Source organism: Manacus candei, unplaced genomic scaffold (genome assembly GCF_025592945.1).
Source record: "Manacus candei isolate 608988 ecotype Guabito, Panama unplaced genomic scaffold, ASM2559294v1 h1tg000023l, whole genome shotgun sequence".
In the NCBI taxonomy this organism is placed as follows: Eukaryota; Metazoa; Chordata; class Aves; order Passeriformes; family Pipridae; genus Manacus; species Manacus candei.
Window position 1 is genome coordinate 19,340,986 of NW_026138071.1, and position 25,567 is coordinate 19,366,552.

Here is a 25,567-nt window from a genome sequence, read left to right on the forward strand (position 1 = left end):
TTTCTGTGCTGGCCAGCTGGCTTGGGATGAACAGAGTCCTGCAGGCATATATATATCAACACTACTTATTACTTGGTTATTTTGTAAATACTTTATGTTATAAATGCTTTACTTAGTAGTATGACTTTTGGATACTTAAGTTCAATCCAGCTGCTGACATCGAACTTATTTAGTATATTGATGAACCTGGTTATGTTTTCTCATTAAATCGAACTTGTGGAACACTGGCACTTTTAACATATGGAAAAGAGCACCCTAACACAAGGAAGTATTATTTTAATTATGTTTTATTCAATGGTCCTTGAAATAGCAGAAGACCTGCTTTTTACCCTTTAGTGTCACTGTTGCTTTCTTTTTGGATAAGGAGCAGAGATATCCCTTGACATTAAGTGTAAGGATGGCCTTTATTTGCTTTAAAAAAAAAGTTACAAAGTAAGGAAGATCACTGTAGTATTGAACAGATTGCATTGTGATGACCAATTTTTTCATTATTTTATTAGGTGTACTCTGGTTACCAGTATTTCAGTTAATGCTCACTTAGCTTACAACAGTATAGACTTCACTCTTTGACCCAAGCTTTCTGAATTGAACTGTCCTGAGAATTTCCATTAGGAAGTAAAGTTTCAGGGAGCAGATAAGCAGTTTGATTTAGCATGTCAACTGCCAGCATAAAAGAATCTTGAAACTTCGAGGGGTGGAGTTTTGGCTGTCTTAGCTTCCAGCAGCCATGCATGTACACAGCAGCACAAAGAAGCTGCCCCCCTCCCCCCAGCCAGCAGCATAGCCCAGCTCGAGAAAGCTGTATATGGGACAGCACTGCTTGTACTTCCATGAGGGAAGGGGAAAGGCGCCCCCAGAACTGATGCTCAGCTGCAGGGGCGCCTGACAGCCCCTCAGGAACACAGGCCACCAGCTGTGACAGCCAGCAGGCTCAGAGGTGCCACTCTTCATGTCCTACAAAGTTAGCAGTCACTGCCACCACAACAGCTTCTCTCCAATAGCTTGCAGGAGTGGGGCACCCACCTCACCCTGCAGTTGGAATAGAGGATTGCTTTATGCTGGAAGTCTAGTAAAGGGATGACAAAGTACTTGGGGACATGGACAGCCACTGATGAAAGGGGCTATTTGGAGTAAGTGTTACAGACTGCAGTGCCACACAAGCCATGGTTGATTCACTTGGAGACTTCTTACAGTTTAATCTGCAAGCAGAACTGCCCCGTCTCATTCACCATATCACATCTACTCCAATACAGATAGAAATTCCAAGGGGTAAGGTGGATTTCACTGTGGAAGGCTTTAAATGACAGTATTACAGTAGAAAATACAGGAGGTAGAAGGTAACTGAAAGGACAGATGCAGGTTAGAGTCAAATCTATAACAGCTCCAGTAAGCTACTTGAACATGGTTTTAAAAACTAAATCCAGTATTTCAATAACTATAGAAAACAGTTAAAATAAATTGCCATGAGAGCCCTTATATCATGCTTGATACAGGGAGGTAGGATGTAAGAATCAGAAGGACACATGAGACATGACACTTATCTACAGCTCCTGTTTGCTTTACTGAGGACAGAGTTTCTCAGGTCAGTCACCTTCTTCAGCTTCAGACTCCGACTCTGCAACAGAGACACCTTGTCAGCAGCCTGCCCACAGGTCAGCCCCAGCCCCGAGCTCACTGCTGCCCTGCATCCTGCAGAAAAGCTGCTGTTGGATCCACATGGATTTCACAGGCAAGCTTTTCTAGCCAGTACGAGGGTAGGGGACACTCTTGTCTTAGAGAGGCAATTTAACATCCCCACCCTTGGCCACACAGTGTTATTGCACCAGGGTTCCCAAAATGAACAAGCTCCACTTGTGGGCTAAGCTGCTGCTCACCTTCTTCAGCATTCTTGAGCCATTCAACAAACTTTTTCATCTGCTCCAGAAAAACACTCTTTCCTTTAGCAAGATGTGCATCTTTGTACCACTTCAAGATGGGTTCTTCACTCAGAACTTCAGCTGTAAGATGTGCAAGAGCAGTGAGAACCCCCGACTGGCAGCCTTTGCTTCCCTCCCTAGAAGCATCACATGCTCCTTCTGTGGGTACAGCTGGACAGACCTGCTCTAGGAGAGGCTCCTCTTTTAAAATTCTTAGAGCTGTGCATTTTGGATTGGCTGCTGGGATTTTCCTGAGTACTGCATCTAGGAGCTGCACTTTTGCTCCCACTAACAGTCTGAGGTATTTCAGAGTTATTTGAGATGGCACACACTCTAAGGATTTCAGTTAAAAGCTAAGAACAGATACAAATTCTTTAAAGTCAAAAGCACACCACAGGAAGTGTTTAGCTGTTTTTAAAATGGTACGATATAATCTTCAGTTTAAAAAGTCTCCACAGCTGCACAGCATGTTTTTTAGTAACACCTTTTATCAGACATTAAAAAGAGAGCCTACAACACCCCAGAACATGGTGGTGGTCTCCATCTATGGCTGTTCACAATCAATCTTCCCTAAAGGACTTACTAGGACTGAAGCATTCTGCTTCAGAAGTTCCAAAACACCCAATCAACCAAAACAACCCCTCAAAACCCCCCCAAAACTCCAAAACTACAACCCCGCAGAAGTTACCTTTATAGAAGAGCACCACTATTTTCTGGAAGGCCTTCATGAAGTGAATGTTGTCATAACAATACTCCTGAATCTTCAACAGAAGAGTCAGCTCTGACTGACCTTGGGTGGTGAAGGCAGCAAGTAGAGGGCTGTATTGCTGTAACAAGAACAACAAATTGGCACACGCAGAACACTCCACGTGTACCGCCTGACTAGGCTGGTTTCACAGTCTCCATCAGCCACTGCTTATGAAATTTGCAACCACTGCCCCACCCCAGAGTGCTCCTGCAGCAGCCATGCTGGCTCTGCCCCAGGAACCTGGCCTGTAATACTCTGCACTACAAGAGAAAGAATTCCCCATCTAATGCTGTCTCTGCATTAGCAGGGTTGTTACAAGGCTTTAACACTTGAAAGGGAGCTCGAGACAGAAGGAAGCACAAGCCCTACCCAAGGGGTGCAGAAGTCCATAGTGAAGTTACAATACCTTCAAATGCTTAATGGCTTGCTCTGCTACCAGCTCCTCCTTTTTGTTCCATTCCACCGTGCTCATTACGCTTGACCAGATTATGGCTACCACAGTCTGTTCTGAGATGTTGTTTTTCTTCATCTCCTCCTTCACATACAAGATGATCTGCCAGTTAAGTAAGAGTCAGCACAAAGACCACATATGGCACTAAGCTAAATTAAAACTTCTGTTCTGAAGGTAACCCAGGTTTCAGAACCACACACAACCTCCTTCATCATACAGCAGAATTCAGGACATTAAAGAAAGGGTACAAAGCTAATGCCAAAATCCCCTGGTCCTAATTTTAATTCCTGGCGAGAGCTAAGTTCAGTATGAGAGACAGACACACACACAGAAAGCACCTCCACCTCATCTCCAGACAAATACTTACATCCTTGAAGGGATCTCCCCGCGACATCTGCTCCTGCAGTTCTTTCTGCAGCTCCTTCCGAGCTCCTATGGATTGCTGGTTCCGAACATACTCAGAAAGTTCTTTTAGTCCTGCTTCAGTGAAGTACTTAGAGAAGTGTTCAACACTTTGTTTGTTGGCTGGGAAGAGTTCCTGAAAACAAAGTTTATGACTTTTTTGTGAAAGAAATGTGTGTTGAGTACCTTGCTGGCAAATTCTATTTTACTAAACTGGCTTAAGCAGTAGGAGAGTAATTTCAGTGGTACTCACCATCAGTCTATTATCCATGTTTACTTTGCGAAGACTGACAGCCACTGCATTAATATCTTTCTCATTTATCCATGATTTGAACAGCTTGACTGCAAAAGCTGCAGAAACACCTGTGCAATAAGAATAGTACTGTTTTTAGTGACAGTACTAAAAACAAAAACCAAAGGGAATCATAAGGCCCGAGTTCAGGGCACCTGGTCTGTCAGACCCCTGCTCAGAGCAGCAGCAGCTGTGCTCCCAACAACCCTAGCACTGTCTGCAGAACCCCTCCCTGCCTGAGGATACTGCAGCCTCCAGCACACTGGACTTCTCTTACCATTCAGGGACATGAAGTGTTCCTATACTAAACTTGACTCTCCTTGCTACAATTTAGGAAGAAACCTAAAGATATGACACACCTTTTGCATGCTGAAAGGTCCCTCTCCAAAATACAATACTGCTTCGCTGGGTAACACTAGTGACGGCAGCCCCCAGTGTCATGCAGGCAAGTCCTACACACAAGCTTTCTGAAAAAACTCATTTTCTGAAGTCTTAGCAAGACCTTCCAGGTTGTGGGGCAGCACATTTACCTTTGCTAATCCTGTAGTTAATCTATCACCAGATGAAGCTAGAGAGCTGCAAGGAGTATTGCCTTTGTAATACCCACCTACTTGTCATGGTTCTGTCCCCCACCATCTTCCCCTGAAGGAGGAGTTGGGCAACACTTACCTTCTTTAACCAAGTTCTCATTGTAAAGACTGTTGAGAATCGATGCATTCAGTGTCCCATTGGCCAGCAGAATACCCGTCAGCATGGCCAGTTTGTTCCGCTCAGATTCTGAGAACCCTTTCAGGAACAGCAGCAACTGCAAGAGAAAGTAAGAAGAAGAGTTGCCCTAAAACTATCATCTCTCACTAAACTTTGGACACTCTGTGTTAAACATTTTTGTTTCAGTCAAACTGTTCAATTAGCAGAAACACTGGCAGTCTTCTCCACTAGTGACAGCAGTTTGCTGTTCTTTTATTAGAAACTTAGAAGTGTTGTATTTTAATAATCCACTTTATGCTGTAACTCTTCTACAGTGATTAACTAGCAAAATTTGAAGGTTTATTTGTCTGCTGATAAACACTGTGATGGTTTCACTCTAGGCCTTCTTGGAGACATGGAGTCCAATTCCCTTGGACTAGGGAATTGGATTTTAGGGCTCTCAAACCATGACAAACACCCACTCCGTACCTTTTTGACTTCATCCTCAAAGCCTTTCTCCAGGTACTTGTAACGCCTGATGAGCTTGTTAAAAACCTAAAAAGACAGATCATATTATTTTTTGCTCTAAACTATCATTCAATTACAATTTTAAAAAACCAAGTTCAGTAAAGTGGGTCTGAACTCTACAGAAAACTTTTAGAACACTGCTACTCTTACCACTTCTAGTATGCTTCTTAAAGCCACATATTATTCTTACCCAAACCTTCAACTACCCAAACACTTCATTTTTGACCACTAAACAGTTTTAAGTTAAATTGTACTCATTTCAGAACTAACCTGAGCAAATGCTTGCATGGTTTCTAGGTCTTCCTGTGCTGCAAATACACAGACGTTTGTGCGTGTCATGTCGTCTGCCAAGGTACCACCTGGGGCTGGAGGAGGATTTCAGCATTAGTAGTGTTACTGCCCAGGGAGAGTACTGAGTAGTCTCCACAGTAAGAACTCCAATTCCCAAAACATGCAACACATTGTCCTTTTGTGATGCTGAATGACCTGGCCACTGAAGATATCCCTACATTTCCATCTGTTCCACTGCTGCAGTGGAACTTTAAAATCAGTACCTCAGATCTGAATATTTAAATATTCTGGACCCCTACTGCTAAGTGGATTGGCAAAACATCTTGTTTACACGTGACTAAGTTAACATGGCCATGTGTCTCTTCTCTTAAAGGGAACCACTGAAACTGCTTAATCATAGCAAGTGTCTCTAGTGTCTGCAGCAATAGTGCTTTGTAAGTGCCTTTTACATGACACAGTAAGTCACAATAGGAGATTGAAACATGTAGAGATGCACGTTCAAAATTCAGTGCCCCAGAGATGAGTTTGAAACTTGGGGTTTTTTTAGGCTGCTTCACTAATGAAAGTGCATTCAGGTCACCAGCTTCACTGCCAGAACACCTCATCATGGATTTCTATGCCATCTTACATACAATGGAGATCCTTATGTTATTAGCCAGATACATGGCTTTAAAAACAGAGATGAGTATTAACAGTAATATTAAAAGGTGGTCAGGCAACAGGATGTCAGTTTTTATTCTGGCCTCATCTGACTGAAGATCAAAGTCAGTCTACTTAGCTATGTGTTACAGAGAGGGACTTGAGTAAAGGACCCCATATTACCAGTAACGCAGCAATGCCTTCTTCCCTTCCCTCTCAGCCTTATTCCTAGAAGAAACACTTCCTCATACAATATGTACTGGTTAAGACTCTTAAATGTAAACCCACATATCATAACAATTACAACCTGTTAGGTGAGCAGCTGTTCCTCTTTGCTCTTTACACACGTGTACATGAGTTTATAAGACTTTTCATCATCACATTTCACTTCCTCAGTTCCCTGTATTTTCTGCTGACTCAACCACCCTCTCATTTCTCACTCCCTGATGTCTGCTAGAGCTCATAACCCACTGTCAACAACAAATTATTTGTAATAGCATTTCTAAGAGCACTTCAGATTCTTCTGTAAACAAGTTTCCTTTCCAAAATAAGAGGGCAGGATGCACAAAGCACAGGATAATGTCAGAATCATTCAGGGCAACTCCACTGGTCTTGTGACCACAGAGCACACACCTGAAACAAGCATTCATCCACCTCACACCATCAGAAATGACCTACACCTGGTAAAAAAAAACCAAAAAACAAACCAACAAAAAACAACCAAACACACAATCAACCAACAAAAAATGCCAAACAATCCAATATCTTTTTTTAAGCCAAATTTGTACAATCTACACTTTGAAGAACGCAAACAGACTCAAGTAAAACTGCAGGAAGGTATACAGAGCATTTCTACAGTAATTGCTTAGTCACCAAGACGGTCATATAGTTTACCACAGATAACTTAAACCCTGTTCCACACACTGAATGGGCTCTTTAGCAGAGTTTTTACACTGAAAGAAAATTGAGCTTTTGCAGAGTCACGTGAATAAAGCTGACAGCAGCCAAATCAAAAGGACTTACCCAGCATTCCACCAGCCACCAGGATGTCAAAAAGTGTTTCTGCATAGCGGCGATAGTCAAGTTTTGCACCAGAAGCATCAAGAAACTTTGCTACTGCCTCCAAGTCAGTGCCAGTTTCACTTAAACCTTGAATAATACAGTCCTGGAACTGAGTAGGGTCAAACCTCTCTTTTTCATCTGTAAAGAGAAAGTGTTGAAATAAAATTTCTGTACACTGTTTTTTGGTTTTTGTTATTTCAGTCTTATTAAAAAAAACAAACAAACTAAACCAAATTTGCACTGACAAACTAGACAGCTGTATTAAGTAGCACAAATAGTGACTTAATAGCATAGCCTGAAATGAATTTCAGTGGCCAATACAGCAGTGAGGAGTCTTGCTGCTTTCACTCCCCTGTTCAGTCAAGGCTGGGAGAGAGGGTACCAAAAGCTAGAACATTGCTTAGTTACTTCTAATTGAATTCTTACCATATTTTCAGAACAGTTGTTCACAATGATCATTACTTGACTCTAATAAAGCTTACCTGACTTCTCAGTTTGATTCTTATACCCCCATTGACATGTTAGATCACTCTTTCCTCCAAAACAGGTGAGTTAGCTCATGCTGGAAGGCAATTCTTAATACATGTCCCTATTGTTTTGTACATTTGACTCCATTACTATGTTTCATTTCAGCTCTTTGGGCCTCTCACTGTTTTGGAAGAAATACTCTGACTGACAAGCTGAAGTTAGAGTCATTTGACAGTGTTCACTTTTCAGCTATGAAGACCATCCCCTCCTTTTAATATGGAATTAAATAAGTCTGAAGTAATTGCTGTTTCTCAAGTGCCTGGGGGAAATGTAGACATATGAGCTAACTTAATGGGCTATAACTGCATATCTATTTAGCATCCTTTGTTGTTGTTAAAGCAGAACACCTACTTCTTCATATCTGAGATACATCCACTGATCATTGCCTTGTTTTCACTACAGGTAGGGCGTAGTCAAAATGCAACAAATCCATCCATGTAACTAACAGAAAACCTTAAACAGAAGTAGTCTTTAATTTTGCTCATCTCTATTTGTCCTTAGATTATGCAAACCATGCGATGAGAAGCTTCCAAAGATACAGAACTCAGCTGTATATCTTATTTTGAGTGCTGTCTACAACAGCTTAGCCACTTCTGGTGGGTTAGCAACCTAGCTGGCATACTGGTGTCCTGGTGTCCATGTAAGTACCCACACACTGGTAACAGCTGGGTGGAAGTCTGGAAATACTGGATCAGTTATCTTCCAGGACAAATCCACAAAGCCCATTGTTCCAGCAGTTGCTTGAAAACAAACTGTGGTTAAATGTTTAAAAAGAGACTAAAAGCCAGGCCACTAGCATTTCCTCTGCTGGACAGACTAGATTGAACTCAAGAATTTCTCAAGGGGCTTTGACATTAAAACAGGTTCTGTAAATCAAAGCATACTTCTATACGTGCAGAATCCTTAAAGCTGCCTGTCTGAGCTGGAACACTGCTAGTAAAACAGTATTGAACAGGAACTCTAAGAGCTGCACCCACTTCCTCTATGGGTTTAAAAAAACCCCCACCAAAATACTAAGTTATTCATCGCACCTCTTCAGTCATTAACTCTTCATATGGAAGTAACTGTGCTCCTACAGAGACAGGCATTTGCACATCCCACACCTTGGGCTTTTTTTGGATGTTCGCTGGGGAGTGGGTCTGTTTGTGTGATTTTGTCGTGGGTTTTTTCTGTCAGTTTTTTTAAATTAGGTATTCTTATAACATTAAGGGGACAATGTAACTTTTATCCAGTGGCTAGGACTGAAATCCTTATTATGTTAGATGCTCCTTCGATGCATGTATCAACCTGCAAAAGCCTGTGCTGGAGCTCCCCTGTAATTCCGGGTTATCAGATACTTCTGCTTTCAGGCTAAACACACTTCACACGGTTCCAGAATGACCGTCTCCTAAGCCAAGCTTATCACAGTAAATTCGGCGACAACTCTTACTGCCAAATATGTTTGATTAGTGCAGAGAACGCTGCAGCACCCAGAGTCGGCCTCCAGACTCTGCATTTGGCATGCTCTCACTTAAGGGAGTTTTGAGAAGAGCATAAAGGCACTGGTTTGTTTGCGGACACAAACTGATGTTTTACCGACCGCACGGCGCCGGCAGCCGGTCCTGGCAGCGGGCACGGGGCAAGAACTCACCTCTCTTTCTGGTTTTAAAACGCTGGCCCGATAGTGTCGGCTTCTGCGGCTTTTGATTATTCATAAAAGACACCCTGCAAGGAAACAGAGACACCCCTCAGGGCACTGGCGAAGGGGCCGTGCCGCTCCTGGCCGCCGGCCCCGCGGCGCTGGGCGGTGCGGGCGGCGCCGGCTCCCGGCACGCACCGGGCTCCGGGCGGGGGCGGCGCGGGGCGGAGCCGGGCCCGCCGCGGGGCCTCTGCCCCCCGCCCCCGCCGCACGGAGCCCGCCGGGAGGGTCCCTGTCGCCGCCGCGCTCCCGGTGCCCGTGCGGGGGCGGACGGAGAGGGACCGATCCCCCCCCGCCTCCACCCGAGCGCAGCGCAGCGCGGCCCTCCCGGCCCGGGCTGCCCCAGCCGGCCCCGCCGGCCGCCCCCCGCCCGCGGCCGTGTGCTCACCGACTTTAAGGCAGAGAGAAAACGCCCGAGCGGCCCGGAGCGCAGACGGGCGAGAGCGGCGGCGAGGAGCGGCGGCAGCGGAGAGAGAGCTGTGCGAACGGAACCGACGCCAGAGGAAGAGGGAAGGGCCGCGCTCCGCCCCGCCCCGCCGGAGAGCATGGAGGGAAAAAGGGCGGGGATCGGTCCCGGCTCCCGCCCTGCCCTGGCCGTCCTCCGGCCGCAAGGGGGGACCCGCGGGGCTTGCGGGTCCGAGCCTGGTCCGGAGGGAGCGCCTCCTAGGAGAGTGTGGGCACACAAGGAGCGCCAGGGGAACACCGAGTCCTGCGGGGCACTGGGCATTAATGCCGGGTCTGCTGTGCTATTTTATCCTGGATTTGCTGTTACAGTTTTAATAATCGCCTCGTTCCTCCCATCCTGATGATAACATCGTCATATGAACACTTGACATATAGTAGTCTGTGCAGACAGGATTACCAGTTAAAAGCTGCTCACATCTGACACACAACAAAGTCCTTGAGTTCCAGAAGCACAGGCCTTCTCTACTGCCGTTAACACAGGGTCTTCCACTAGCAATCATGATAACAGGTCTCATTCTACCTTCAGGCTGTGGGGCAGTCTGTGTCCATTAGCAAACAGCATAAACAAACCCAGTGTGTTAGTAAAGGGCCTGTAAGTACTTTCTAAAAAACATGCTGCCAAACTTGCCGACCAACTGGAGACAAAACCAGCATACTGTCCGTGCTGGTGTAGGACAGGAGATGCAACTCAGTTCTTTGCTCCCCAAAAGGCCAAACCACTAAACTAACGTAGAGATCACAAGCTTCCTTCTAGACCTCACACAGCAGCAAATCTCCACCAGAAGTAAAGGATAATATTCCTGTGACTAAAGCTCTTGCAATGACCAGTTACCAGGAGTGGAAAGTGGGGTCATTCTTATTGTCAGTAGGAGCCAGATTTCACCTCATACCGTTTTTGTTACTACTGCTTTCTTGAAACGGTATTGGTTATAGATCCCAGTGTCATGAAATAGCAGGACAGCCTTACAAGTTTGCTTTTATTCAAGAAACATTTTTACAGGTTCCAGTTAACAGCCCGATGAAATCCCCAAAATACTACATTCAAAAATACCCTAAGGGAGTTTCAGAGGAAGGATTTTCACCTTAATATTTGCAAATATTTGTCCATTCATTTTAAACCCAAGACCCTGATTACTTTGGTACTCATTCTAAACTGAGAGGATTTGTCTGAATCACAATTAAGTAAAAAGCAAAGAAGATAAATCAGAAATTATTAAAATTGCATTTTACGGAAAGGAACAAAAAGACATAATAGTTCCTTGCTGTCAGCTTCCCGAAGTCTTTGATATTACAGAACTGCAAAGTCTATTACCAGTTGAGCTTTTCCCATTAGCTGTAGTTTCTCACCATTTACCAAGAGAAATGATCAGGAAAACTTCACCCACATAAGCTAGAAATTTCCTTATTACTTGCAATATTAATTTACATGTAAAGGAATAAAATCTTGTTGTATCTCTACAGATTTAAATTAAACATGACTTATTTGAGGGTGTGTGCAGGTTGCACTCTCTTCTATACTGGGTTAATTTAAGCCTCACCCTTAAAATAAATGAAAATAGTCTAAATTTCTGTCTATTTAATGAGGATCTGAACTAATGAAATACCCGTTAAGCATCTCCAGAGTTATTTCTTATGCTAGTGTTTTGGGTACACAATGACGTTGTTAAATGTGTTCTTACTGTAAATTTTATTGCTTTGAACTATTAAATATCAAAGTCGAATATTGAGAAGAGGAACAAGTGATGACGAGGCAGTGAGTGAATAGCAGTGATTATATTCCAGCTCTAGGAGAGGTCAAAGTTGATAGTGGTTCAAAGAGATCTGGTGGTAAGGAGCAGGCTTGAGGTAGGCTGCCAGGAAGCAAAGAAGCTTTACTGGTGTATTACTGTGGTTACTGTAGTGGTAATAATATATCAGTGTCTAGAAATATTTGGTAGTATGTACTTTCAGAATATCTCTTTTACTGAAATATTGATACATTGCCCATCACTAATTTGTACATTGTCTAATTCTGATCTTTGGGATTTTCATATGTTAGAAAAACAGAAAAAATAGATAACAACAGCTGTGACTCTCAAACTGGATGTAGAAGTGACAAAATGGTACTATTTGTGATCTGCTCTTCACTGCAGATATTTTCAGTCTCATGCAAATGCTTTGAAGTTCTTGAGTTAACTCCCCAACTACTCCAGTGTAGCATGAAACACATTAATGAGAGGTCTTTTACTTAGAGACTTACAATAGAACTGGTGCTTATATCTTGTTCTGCAAAGATGGTGTGATATATATATGTATGCATGTGTGCATGTAAGTGTTACAGTTCTTTCTTGCATGAATGCTTTTGATCAGTAAGTGGCTGAAGGAATCACCTGGTTGGTTGATTCTTAGGAAAGCAGTACTAAGCTATATCGATGGCCCATGGCTTATAGGTTCCAGATTTGTCTTTTGGAATCTGAAATAAAATATAAAGAAAACAACATCATTTTGCTAAGGGGAAAAAAGAACTTACTGTAATTCACAAATGCATGTTCCTTATCAGCCATGTAAATGTCCCTGCATGCACAAAACTCCATTCTCCCGTGTTATAAAAGGTTGTGAAATCAACCAACTTACTTCTAGTTAACAGTGGCATTCTGGTAATTGAACAGGTAATTAAGCTCATATTTCCATAGCAGAGGTGAGCTCACAGCCTGAAAGGCTCAGATTAGAGGAACTGACATACGAGGTTCCATTATGCAATATGGTTTAATGATACTGCTTGAATCATGGAGGCCATGGTGTTTGCAAAGAAATCCTACATTTCTGAGGGCATTCCTGGAGACAGAACATCACCTCTTGATGACTGGATAACAACTTCACCATTATTTAAATTCTGAGTTTTTCCCAAGTGTTTGCACAGCACTTAGCCCACAAAGGTTCTTAATCCTGGTTATAACTTCTATGAATAGGAGAAGTTCTATCACTGTGAAACACTTTGCTGGATATCCTGCACAGGAGGAAGCAGAAGTGGATGGATGTGGAATTCACAGCCCCAGCCTCCAGGGAGGTTGAGGTCAGGGAGTCTCTAGCTGGCTGCCACTGGAAGAGTGGGGCCTGCAGGTCTGCCTGACCCAAACTGTGTCTCTCTTCATAGAGAAATTTTCAGTCTAGGGTACAATAGAGTTGTTCAAATTCGGCTACGTGAGGCTTTTTAAGTTTAAAGCTTTAATTAATGGACCTTGTCACAGTTTGATCGGATGTTTCCTATTTTCCAGGCTCCTGAAGCGTTTGTTTAGTTTGCTTTCTGACTGGATATGCACTGAAGGGAAAATGACTGGTAAACCCGTGCTGTTTATCTATTTCGTAATTGCTCCTGTGCTTTACTACTTTGATTTTTTATTCCCCTTTTTGATTTTTCTCTTCAACTTATAAATAAACAGAAATTTGGGTAAGTGACAATGTATTAAGCAATTTCAGATATCTGCTTTTACAGTGCCAAAAGGATGAGTGCATTGGAAAACCTGTGAAGTGGCTAAAGCTTTCATCAGAAAACAATGTCATATTTCTCATCTTGCCCACCTTTCTGAAGAAACTCTTGTGTGATCACTGTTGGCTAGGGCAGATATGGGGAGGGAAGTTGGCTCCTGCCTCAGAGTCCTACAAAAATAAGTACTGTCCAGCAGTCTACTGCTCTGTCCTACTGCCAACCCCTTGTGAGGGAAGTGCAAGATATAGGAAGATCAGATTGAGACATTACTGTGGAAAGAAAGACACAGAGAACTGCAAGGGTGAGGGTGCATTTTCTTGCCATCCTCATTTTGAAGAAAGCAGAGGCAAAGCACACGGGTGGCTATAAAAATAACTTCAGTGACTGTGGGGGAAATTTCAGTAAAAGGGCATAGTGCACCAGTTGTGCATTACCTGTTCCATCTGTGAGAGGGAAGATCTTAGAAGACAATAGAATGTCAAAAACAGCCAGAGCTGGTACTGTATCGCACTTCAAGAGTGGGGAACTGTACCATTCTCAAACCTACACATTATACCTACAAAGTAATTACAGTGTCTGAGATAGGCAGAAAAGAGACATGTTGCATGTTTGTCAAAAAAAAGAAGGTTGGGGTATCTAAAATCCATTGTCCTTCTTAGCCTGATCATTTCAGTGGCTGCTGAGTATCTCTCTTCATTCTAGAAAACAAAGACGATATAGCACGGCCTGAAGGTCTATGTGGAGGGCTGTCATGAAGCCAGCCTTGGACATGGGTTGTATTATGGGAAGGATCATTGCTGGCCTCTGCTTTTTTTATAAAAATCAAGGGTGTGTTCACTCAAGCAGTTCTAGGAATACTTCTCATATCACGACACAGAAAATGAGCTTATATGAAGTAACGGGGACCCAGATAGTTTAGCCCATTACAGTGAATATCTTAAATTTGCACCCCTAGATTCTGTGGATGCCTCTGTCAGTGGTGATGCTCACATGTAAACATAAATCAAAAATGTTTTATTTGGGAGTGCTCCTGTTTACCCAGCCTGTGTTTTCACTCCATGTTGTGACAAGACTTGGATGCACATCAGCCCATATTTCCATCTACCTTGTTTTCCAGGAAGAAAAAAAGGAAACTGGGTTACATGGTTCAAAGTGGAATCAGTCTAGACCAGGAGCAAAGGGCAAGTGATGGAGCATGTCTAGCACTCTGTGTTTAGACATAGTCATAGTTTCTAATGCAAATAAAGTGACGCTAAGACAAAGTCAAACTATAATCTGAAAAGGACTTTCAAGGCTTTTAGTTTAAAGGAGATAAATAAATTGAAACATTACCACTGAGGAAACAGTACAGGTTCCTCCAGTTCTGGACTGTCAGTTCATGTTACTCTGTCAACATGGCTGAACAAGGTGCCACTGATAAAATAAAGTGCAAAGCTCTGCTAAATGTTGAAGAAAAGAGATATGGCTCACTGATTCATCTAGGTGCACAGCCCATTCAGGTGAAGGAGAATTAAGGAGTTGGCCAGCTCAGGAAAGGAATGAAAATAACCTTACCATCTCAGTAAAGACATCACCACAGGCCATGCGAATCCGCTCAACAGTCAAGGGGCTGTTCAGTGTGAAGTCCAGGGACAATCCTCTTTCTTTCCGTGTAGCAGCCACTGCATCTCGTATTGCAAAGAACACGGAGCTGCCCAAGAATAATCCAGCCTCGCCCATGCCCTGGTAGAGGAGAGAGGCAGCTGGAGAGACTGGCTTTAGAAACTGCCAGCAGAGAGTTAAATCAGCACATTTCTGCTGTATTTATCTGAAATATACTGAATCACAGCAGGTCAGTATTTGATCATGTCCAGCATATTTGGATTCAACAATTTTCCTTGGATCTCTGAGAACTTTTAAATCAGAAAACCATCAAGGATCAGAATTTGGCTGGTGGAGATAATTTTAAAATTCACAATAAAGCTACAGTATCAAAAAACCTTCCTGCTGGGACTTCAGTGCTGATGTTAAAAAGCTATGAAATAACTCATGACTTCTCACAAAGACTAGCTTTTCTATGTCCAAGTGGAATTAATTCTTCATGATGAAACAGAGGAAGAAAGACTGCTCCCCCCCACTGTCCTCTTAGCCCCTCTTGCATGGATAAAGTTCGTGCTGTCTAATTTTGACAAGAATTATGCCCTTAGTCTCTGTCTGTTTTCTTCATGGGGAAGAGTTTTTTTACTCATTTATGCCATGTAAGGCCATAAGAATATGAAGCAGACTTACTTCTGGAAATTTCAGTTCCTTGGTGTACTGGTTTTGGCTGGGGTAGAGTTAACTTTCCTCACAGTAGCCAGTATGAGGCTGTGTTTTGGATTTGTGCTGAAAACAGTGCTGATAACACAGGGATGTTTAGTTACTGCTGAGCAGGGCTTACACTGAGTCAAGGTCTTTGCTGCCTCTTACCCCACCCCACAGGCAAGGATGCTAAGGGGCACAAGAAACTGGGAGGGGACACAGCCAGGACAGCTGTCTCAAACTGACCAGAGTCATGGAATATGGTATGGAATATACCATATGGCCTCATGTTCAGCGTACATGAGGGAAGAAGAAGGGGGGGAGACATTCAAAGTTCTAGTGTTTGTCTTCCCAAGTCACCATTACAGGTGATGAAGCCCAGCTTTCGTGGTGATTAATGTCTTCCTGCTGATGGAAACAGTGAATGAATTCCATTCCTTATCTCACTTTGCTTGTGTGTGCAGCTTTTGCTTTATCTTTTAAACTATCTTTATCTCAAGCCGTGAGTTTTCTCACTTTTACCCTTCTGATTCTCTCCCCCATCCCATGGGGGGCAAGTGAGTGAACAGCTCTGTGGGGCTTAGCTCCCTGCTGGGGTTAAATCATGGCACTTTCTTATACCTGCTCTAGATTCATGGCTGGACTTATGGGCATTCCTATCTTTTAGTATCCCGAGGTCTACACCTACCTTTAGTTCTCCTTTTATTCTGAGGTGCCTTTTTTTTTGCTTTTATTTTGAGTCTATGAACAGTGCTCAGTCCTAGTACTGTGTACCTCCTGAGAGGTTGAGGTACCCTTAGGACAGAAAGAATGGTGCTCTGCCATGGCTGATAGAAAAACTGGGCTCTGTTCCCATACCTATCACAGGTTTCCTGTGAGATTCTAGAAAGTTACTTAATCTCTTATCTCATCACTTCTCTGCCTTTAAAAATTATAACAATATTTCCTTTTTTCCGTCCGTACTCCTCTTTAGGCAATTAAAGCTCTTCAAGATGGACTTTTCACTTTTGATTTATAGCACAACAGTTTTGTGTTCTTTTACATAAAAGTTTCAATTTTGATTAGGGTTTCTAAGTGCTACTGTAATACTAATAAATCATAGGAAGAAAATTAGTCCAAAAATTGAGAACACTAGTGTTTACCATTTAAGTCCAATTTGCTCCATAGCTGAAACTGCCCCCCCCCCCCCAAAAAAAATAAATGCAAAGCATACCATACACTACAGTCATGGTTTTGCAGCAGAATCTCCTGCTGTGCTTGCAAACAGTAAGTTTGGCATGTTTACCTTGGAAGAATAGATGGCAATTGAGTTGCGTGAATTGGGCAGTAAATAGACACGGAACTGCTCAGGAACGTCACAGACAGCAGGGATCTTATATGTATCTGGGCCAAGAGTGAGCTGCTCTCCTTTTGGAGAAAAGTGGATTTCTTCTAATGTATAAAGACCAACCCCCTGAATAAAGGCCCCTTCAATCTGAAGAAAGAAAAAAAGGTAAACTTTTACATTTCATTCAATTATTTTAAAAGATAAAACCAGATATACAATCAGACTTAATTAGTAAGATTACACATGAACTGGCTTTCTTTCTATTAGTCAACAAAGACCCAAACAGGACAAGGCTGTCCTCATCTGACTTTGACAAATATTTTCATTGGCTCAAGTTCTATTCTTCCTTATTCCTGGCTAATCTCACTGTAACTAGTACAGTTGCCTTTGATTTGCTTTTGCAAAATTGCCAAATAGAATTGAGTCAAATCCACAGCAACCGCAGTGAGGAGATATTTGTCTAGGGACTATGACATATATAGTCTGCTCAATCTAATATTTGCTTTAAAAGATTTGCAGATAGCCAATAAAATTTCTTTGAGATAAGTATATCAGACATAAACAGGTGATAGTTTGGATATGAAGAGAAAATAACAGACCAACATCATGTAGGAAGGAATAACTGCTGAGTAGACACTTGGACTGTGTCAGTAGTTGATGTAAACACTGGTGCAAGATGAGCATAGAATAAAAATGCTAAAAAAGAACTTAATATGACAGATTTGGCAGGCCATGAATGTGCAAAATGAACACAAGATTTTAGGTGAAGGGCAAATCTATGAGGATGAGTGTGGAATAGGATAAATAGCAGGATAAGAAAGGCTTTAAATGTAGGTCACATTTTTAGGAGCATTTCCTCTGACTCTGCAAAGAAACAACAAATATTGTTTACAGTCTGAGTTCACCACTACTTTCTCATTTACAAACTACTAGTGAGTGACACCACTTTTGTCACTATTCAGTGTTTTTGTAGATACATGTACTTGGATCCATAATGCACAGCAATGGATACAATAGGCCTTTAAAGAAAGGTCTGATCCATCTCAACAGCCTTTTCCACTGCATCACAGCTGAAGTCAACACTGCTCTGCAGCTGGTTAAGATTTAGCCCTCAGTCAGTAATTCTGGGGTGGAGTAAATTGTTCAGGAAGAAAGTCATAAGGAGATTCAGGGTGCTAATCCTGTAGGACATTTCCCAAGTCTGTTGGACCTGTTTTTCTCATCACTTCTCAGAGGATGAATAAGAAGTAAAAAAAGGTAACTTAGTATTATTTATAGCTATGAATAAAAACAAATCCATCTGTCAATCTAACATCCTTGAATGTTAATGGGCAGTGTCTCATAGGCTTTGGTAGTTATTAAATTGACCAATAACAAGAATCATGTAGGCACAAATAGAAATTTCAGTAACATTTGATATAAAGCAAAACTATGGAAATTCATACCTGTCCTATATCTATAGCTGGATTTATGCTGAAACAGGCATCCATGACAATGTCAGTTCTGATATTCTGTTAAATAAATAAAAGGTGTTACACAGTTATAGTTAAAATACACAACAAAGGGATCCTAAATAATCTACAGTCTCATCCATGAAAGATGTGTTATCAGAAATATTACAAATTTATTCTGAAACATGAAAGCTGCTTGAGACAGGCTGTACAGATGGAGATTTCATTTAGAAAACAATTTTTGGTGGTTGTCTGACACTTGGAATGTGATGCACACATCACACATCCTGTAGGTAACAGGATGATCGTGAACTCAAGAATGGCTTTGTTGCTTGTTTTCCTATAGAAACTGCATTGCTTGAAGTGATGTCCAGTCATCTCCTGTGCTTTGCTGTGAGTGTGGAAGCACAGTCACTTGAACAGAAGCTCCTTATGTAGAGAAGGGGACAGGGAAGAATGTCTCATGGGCTGTTATTATACGATGTCCAGTGGCTTCTCTTAAGTCCCAGTATGGTGTACAGTTTGAGGAGGTTCACAAACTCCAGTGATTTTGGAGTCTAGCTCCACATGGGCTACTGGATATCTGGCAGCCTCTGCAGCCAAATATGCTTCTGCATGAACCAGAAGACATTGAATGGGTCTCCATATAGGGCTGCTGAGAGCTCTCCCTGCACTAACTCCCCTTTGCAACAGGTCATGTTATGTGACTGTGGCTTCGCCTGTTTTAAATGTAACTGTTAAAAGGAGACTGTAACTAATGATATGGTCCAACCTGCAGGGAGATGTTCAGAAGGTCTAACTGAATTTTAAAGTCATCACATATGGTACAAACATTAGACCTTTTTTATTTTCCACTGTTATCATAGTGTTTCTTATTTTTCTGGTTAACATCAGGCTTCTATTGCAAGAAAAGGATGACCAAATGACATTGTAAAGGGCACTATAGCCATTTATTGTTCTGCTGGCTATGCCTCTATTCTTATTTAAAAAAATGCAAGAGAAAAAAATGTCATAGGAATGTAATGACAGTGGAAAGTTCACCCAACTCTACTTCAAATTCACTGTGTTTTTTGACATTACCTTGTGGGCTCCTGTCAAACAGTCAATTTCTACTTCAGAACATGCAACTCCAAAGAGAAAATACGGGAATGCATGGCCTTTCTGTGTGTCCCAGTTCATGTTTGTATGATAACCTCTGGAGGAAGTAAGAACATTATATGAATTCGATCAAGATACCTCCCACTCCCTATCCTTGTCCCCACTGCTGAGATCACTAAAAGAATCATATATCATGATATATGAGTTAATAGCTTTACACTGAAGGAGAGTAGGTTTAGGCTAAATATTAGAAAGAAATTCTCTGCTGTGAGGGTGGTGAGGCACTGGAGCAGCTTGCCCAGAGACTCTGTGGACTCCGCATCCCTGGAAGTGATCAAAGCCAAGTTGGATGGAGCTCAGAGCAACCTGGACTAGTGGAAAGTGTCCCTGCCCATGGCAGGAGGTTGGAACTAGATGATTAGGTTCCTTCCAACCTAAACCATTCTGTGGTTCTCTGGTAACATAAACTCTTTAAGATAACTATTTTCATAGGATCCCTGTAGTCAAAGATAATCTGGAGTGTAGCACCACTGATACGTTGTGTGGAATAATTTGGGCACATAGGAGGGTTGCAAATCATGATGGCCATGGAACATAATTCCTTGTGGGCTTCCTGTGTCTTACTGTAATTGACCTTGGAGAAGACTTTGAGCATTGTCAAACTAGCTAACCAAGGATATAAAGTGCTTCCAAAATCTCTATGGGTTGAAGAGCAGAATTCCTTGTTAAACGCTGCAGTCTCTGGTCAAGGCAACTTGTTAATGGTTTGTGTGCTGCATCTGATATGGCCTTAAGAAAGGTGAATGGGGCCAGTTTTATCCTTCCTACAACCTACTGACAAAGTAGCACCTCCAATGATGAGAAATTAAAAAAGATTAATGTCTTTCCTTACTTGAAATAGCCAGTAGCTGAAAGATTGATGCTTTGCTTGTGAGCTTCACTGATCTGCAAAAAGTATACTCAATATTAAAGAGAGAAAATTAAAAATTCTTTTCCTCACATTTAAAGAAAAAGTGAAACTTGAAAAAAATTAAAGAAAAAAAGAGCCCTGAGTAAAAGCTTTATATTCCCTTGTGCCCTGGACATGTCTTTAGGAAGCAGGGGGCATTGCAAAACCACTAAAGTTGGCCAAATTCACCAGAACATTGTGTTGTACCACTTGCTTTTACACCATTTTACACCTATTTACTCTTTCTCACTTCCAGTTTAGTTTATGCAGGGAGACACTTTTCTCCCTCCAGAACAATGTCAGCTTTCACTCTACACTTCAGGGTTTATCATAATTTAACACTACAAAACAGAGAGAGATATTTACCCAGTCTTCCCATTTGCCATCAGGATTGTCTCTTCGAATAGGCTCCAGGCGCTTCCAAAGGATTTGACAGGCATTCTAGGCAGAAAGAAGGCTGGATACCAGTGACTAACCCACTACCCCAAATCTGTCTGCTGATTTCAAAGCAATACAGGCTCTTTCTTGGTGAAATTAGTTTGTCAAATTCACTCTGAGGGCTGTAATTCTGCTCATTTACGTACAGTTTCTTTACTCTGCTATCTGCCAGCTAGAAGGCAGCACTTTGTGAAGACTGGCATTAGCAACTGCTATAACGTAAGTGAAGTATTCGTGTATCAGGCTATTGCTGAATCCATCAACAAAAGGAAGATAAAGGACTTGACTCTCTTCCTATTTTGATACACTAGATGGAAAAACCAGTGGCTGGAACAATTCATTTTATAAAATAAATGAAAGTGGAATTGGTCCCAAAGCATTTAATTGCTGACTATTAAAAACAGTACCTGAAATATAACTTATGCTAAATTTTCCTTTAAATTGTGTTTAAATACAAAATAAAGTGAAGATCCATAAATTCATCTAGCAGCAATCTAAAAAAGAACAGCACCCACATTTGTAAATCTGATACAGTAGAGCAGAGAAAAGTGACCCTTTTTAACAGTGTTCTGTAATTTGCCTCGCTGTAAACTATGCATATAAAGTAAATTAGCAAGTGGAATTGCGAGATAAAGAACTGCAAGCTGCACAAAACCAAACCAAAAAAATAAATTTGAATCCCCAGAGGGACATTTACTATTCAACAGAATCACTAATTATATGAAAAAATGGTAACAAGTCTAACCTGCACTGCTCTTGCATTGATTTCAGTTCCGACCGATCCTGCTGTGTATTTGCCATTAGGCACAGTTGTTGTGCTTGTTTCACAGAAGTGGATATATGACAGTGGTATCTTCAGTTCACGACTGGCAATCTGTAGTAAGAGTAAACAAAAAGCCACCCAGTCTCAATCGAGATGCAGCCAAGAATTCATCGTGCTGTTCATCTCCCTATATATTTGCACATACAGAAAAATTACCTAATTCAGGGACAAATGCTTGTTTTCCTTAACGATTATTCTGTAAAGCAAATATTTTATATATAAGTTCTATATAAATAATAGAATATAAAACAATACAATGTAGTACTATATGTTTTTTCTCTAATTTTTCTCTCTAATAAGGTTTTTGTTACAAATGGAAAACTTAATCAAATTTAAAAAACAATGAATCATTCTCCCTTATCTGTATATCTTATTTTCTATCTCATTTGAAATGGCTTTGTTTGTGTTCCCACCTTATCATTTTTCACCATGTTCTAATATTCCAGTGTTCATGCAGCCCATTTTGAAGAAGTGGCTTTATTTTAGCTCTAAAATGACATAGTTTTGTTTATCACTATTTACACCCGAAATGCATAAAAACTACGTGATGTTATCATTGATGTTGGATACACAACAAAGTTACATTTTCAGCATTTTTAACTCTCTCTGCTACAAAACATTGGGGTCATTTTTGCATGTGCCTTCTGTGCCCTAGCTATCCTGATAACAGTGACGTTACCACAAAGATGCTTTTTCCTTTCTAGGTCTTGAAAGGTCACTTTGATTATTGCTTGTGGGTTTTTTCTGAAGCTTTGTCTTCGTCAATAACTCAAAAGCAACAACTCAATATTAAACTCATCTTTCTTATGTCTATAGATTTTACTTATTACAGTTCTTACTGCCATTCATCCTTTTTGCTCAGTTATCCTCCTTACATTTTTTTTACCCTCAGGTACTAACTAACTCACCTGTAACATCTTAGTGTGAATTCCTTGTCCCAGTTCAATTCCACCATGAGTGATTAGCACAGACCCATCTATATAGATGTGGACAAGAGCTCCAGCCTAAAGAAGAGCCACAGAAACTTGGTGATTTTCTTACTTCACTGAACAAAGGTGTATAAAAAAAACTAACAAGGCAAAGACAGATTTAATTTACAAGATCAGTATATTATTCACCTGGAGTGGAAATTCTCCAGCAGTCTGACAATAACAAATTTCACTGTTCTAAGACATGACAGACTTTAAATGAGCTAGTACTTATTCAAAGGAGTTCTGCAGGGATCACAGTAATTAGTTCAAATAACGGAAAACCACATTTTTCTTCTTGTGAAACTGGGTAAAGCAAGAACATGCTGGCTCTAGTTATAATGTGTATGTGTCCCCAGCTATTATTCCCTCTTCATCTGGGATGAAAAAGGAGGACAGAGCAGAATTTGAACCTGGAATCAAAGGCATTTTCAACAGAGGGTAAGGTATTTCCTACTATGAACAGCTATAGAACTTTTCTTTTAGAACAAACAGTAGTTGACTTGTACTTTTGGTTTTTTGAAACAGAGGGATTTGCATGTGTCTAGAGGGGGATGATAATAAACTGATGTTCCTAGTATCTAATTTTGATGGAGCAATGACACAACTGCTCTTCCCTTCTCTTTGCTAGGCTATCAAGAGAAAGGCTTAGAACTTGACTCACTCCTTGTATCTTGGTGCAGCCTTCTCCCAATAAGTAGCTATCTTAAACAGGAGAAATGCAAGATGCAGGTTGGAATGGAATTAATGAACTTTAATTAGTGGTAAAATTGGAAATAAATAACTTTCCAAGGAATGGTGATGAAAGAAATCGATCCCACAGAAGACATCCACTCCTATAAAGGAATAAGTGGACATGAAAGAGAACTAGAAATTCTGTAAAGAGATGCTTCAATGTGGCATTTAACAAGCTACCAACACTCAGAGCAAACGGTAGAGCCTGAGAGGTGTTGTGAAATACAGTGCCTTGGGGACACCTTTTAATTTGTTACCAATTCTACATTGACAAATAATGGTCATGTGATCTCTTTGGTGTCAGCTTGTGGTGTTTGCAAACACATGACATTTTGCTGCTGTCAGTTAGAGTCTTAGCTGACAGGAGCAAGATTAAACAATAAATCTCTAAGATTTAAATCCAGATATTTGGAAATTCAGTGCAATGCCTGAGCTTTATTTTGAAGGTTTTGGGGAAATATAACTATTATTTATGCTTTTTTTAACCTTTTGTTTATGTTCCCCAGATTCAATGTTTCTTTACCATGAGAACATTGTTGGATGAAATATACTGATCTCTCCCTGAGCTCTTCATCTACAAACTTGTGCAGAAACAATCAAGGGATGGAATAAACTACTGACTTATAGGCTATGTGGATTTCCTTTTTTATGCACTCATAAACAAAGAACAATGTTTGTTTATTTAGTCTGAGACTCATTTGAGAGAATTTTTTATTCAAGACCTGCATTAAAAAGAAAAAAATAGTCAGAACTGAAAAGTTTCCCCAGAAATACTACTATCTTGACCCATAAAAATTTCCAGTAGCAGAGCTTAACCTATAAAATAAATGGTACTATCAGAACTATAGGAGTGATAATTTTTCTTACTATGGACTAGGTTATGGAAGATTCCAGGTACCACAATTTTATAGTGAGTTACTTAACTTTATGCTGGATAAAGATGTCACATTGGGAATCAGAAATTCACATTTCTGTGAGGTGAATATTCATAGAATCATAGAATTGTTTGGGTTAGAAGGGACCTTCAACCCAAGGGAAGATCATCTAGTTCAGCCAAGGGAAGATCATTTAGCCCAACCCCCTCTAACATGGTCAGGGACATACTTCACTAGAGCAGGTCTCTCAAAGCCCCATCTCATTTATAAAGCATTTATAAAGACATTGGCCAGATAGAGCAATACTCTTCCTGAAAGTATATCTTAAGGGAATAATATTTTATGCTAGTCCAGCATACTGGAATTCTTTTCCCTTTCCTTTCTGCCTGTAGAGATTATACTTCCTCTGTTTTTGGAGAGAAAAGTAGAGATCTTAGATCACAAAAGCACTGTGTTGAAAGGGTTACCTGATGAAAATAAGTTGCATTAAATCCAACAGAAAACTTCATTGGAATTATGGCAATTCCTTTCTTTTTCCAATAATTTTTAGTGTTAAATTCTTCCACCATTGCTTTTCGACTGTAGTAGTCAGATTTGTCCAAACATTCTTCCCAACACTTCCACAGATTCTCTGCATCAAACTTTTCTTTGAAGGATGTTAGGTTAACTCCTTTGTACATGTTTATTTCCCTAACCTAAACACCAAGCAAATTCAGTGCTGAAAGTAAACGTTGCTTTATAATACATTGGCATATTATATACAATATAATGACATGGCACATAATGATACAATAATATAATTAATACTTATCTATATTAAACATAATGTCCTATCCATCACTGCACAAATGGCCTGATTTTTTTGCTCACATCAAATGCCTGTGAATTTAAGTTGTGTCAGTGGGATTATTTACAAGGACTACTCAATGCAAAGAAGGTTGGTAAACTCAAATTTTAAATAAGATCAGTGAAAGCAGAAGTTAAAGCTAAAAAACCTGTTTGTCCCTTGGAGATGTGTCTGAAAGCTTTCCTGAAATGTGGTAAAGGACAGCAAGTAAATGGGAGAGGGAGAAGATTCAAAGAAATAGCGAAAAGACATGATGGTTGTCATCCTAGGAAAGTAAAATGATTTATAAACCATAGTTTGAAAATACAAGAGGTTGGCACATATAAAAGAGAAAAAGCTCACACTGGGTTAAGCAGTATGTAAGGAAAGGATAGCTCTTGAAGACTGGAGAGGAAATGGCAACAATAAAAACTGTTGAGACACTCTCTCTGAAGGCTGGGGAGACAGGGATGACAGAGCCACCTAGTTAAACTGCTGACAGATAGATAGATAGATAGATAGATAGATAGATAGATAGATAGATAGATAGATAGATAGAAAAGTTGGTAATTCCAGTTCTAAGAGGTTGAGAAAAGGGGACAGCTGAACATACACCAGGTGATCTAAAACCGGTCACACAGTAC

General features: G+C 40.9%; 2 protein-coding genes across 8 annotated transcripts in view; both read right to left on the reverse strand.

Moving 5' to 3' along the window:
- Positions 1–379: 379 nt before the first annotated feature.
- BZW1 (basic leucine zipper and W2 domains 1) lies at positions 380–9,771 on the reverse strand. 2 transcript variants are annotated; one of them, XM_051787110.1, is made up of 12 exons: positions 9,611–9,771; positions 9,175–9,248; positions 6,978–7,154; positions 5,295–5,389; positions 4,986–5,051; positions 4,479–4,614; positions 3,771–3,880; positions 3,483–3,653; positions 3,071–3,217; positions 2,605–2,743; positions 1,875–1,997; positions 380–1,615 (listed from the first exon to the last, which is right to left on the reverse strand). In XM_051787110.1, exons 2-12 carry the CDS (start codon positions 9,236–9,238, stop codon positions 1,584–1,586), a joined length of 1,260 nt encoding a protein of 419 aa, XP_051643070.1. In that variant the 5' UTR covers positions 9,239–9,248; positions 9,611–9,771; the 3' UTR covers positions 380–1,583. The 2 variants fall into 2 exon arrangements, with proteins under 2 accessions (XP_051643070.1, XP_051643071.1); XM_051787111.1 differs by lacking the exons at positions 9,175–9,248; positions 9,611–9,771 and having other exon boundaries at positions 5,384–5,389; positions 6,978–7,055.
- An 879-nt stretch (positions 9,772–10,650) lies between these two features.
- The window catches only part of LOC127470942 (aldehyde oxidase 2-like), a 45,715-nt gene continuing 30,798 nt past the window's right edge, over positions 10,651–25,567 (reverse strand). For 2 of the 6 annotated variants that reach the window (XM_051787060.1, XM_051787057.1), the window contains 10 exons: positions 24,565–24,792; positions 22,428–22,523; positions 21,442–21,570; positions 20,625–20,699; positions 20,202–20,254; positions 19,292–19,406; positions 18,206–18,271; positions 16,719–16,907; positions 14,708–14,875; positions 10,651–12,139 (listed from right to left, as the gene is read on the reverse strand). In XM_051787060.1, the coding sequence (XP_051643020.1) occupies positions 12,086–12,139; positions 14,708–14,875; positions 16,719–16,907; positions 18,206–18,271; positions 19,292–19,406; positions 20,202–20,254; positions 20,625–20,699; positions 21,442–21,570; positions 22,428–22,523; positions 24,565–24,792 (1,173 nt within the window). In that variant the 3' untranslated portion in view covers positions 10,651–12,085. The other 4 variants (XR_007904471.1, XR_007904472.1, XM_051787059.1 and 1 more) reach the window with 4 other exon arrangements.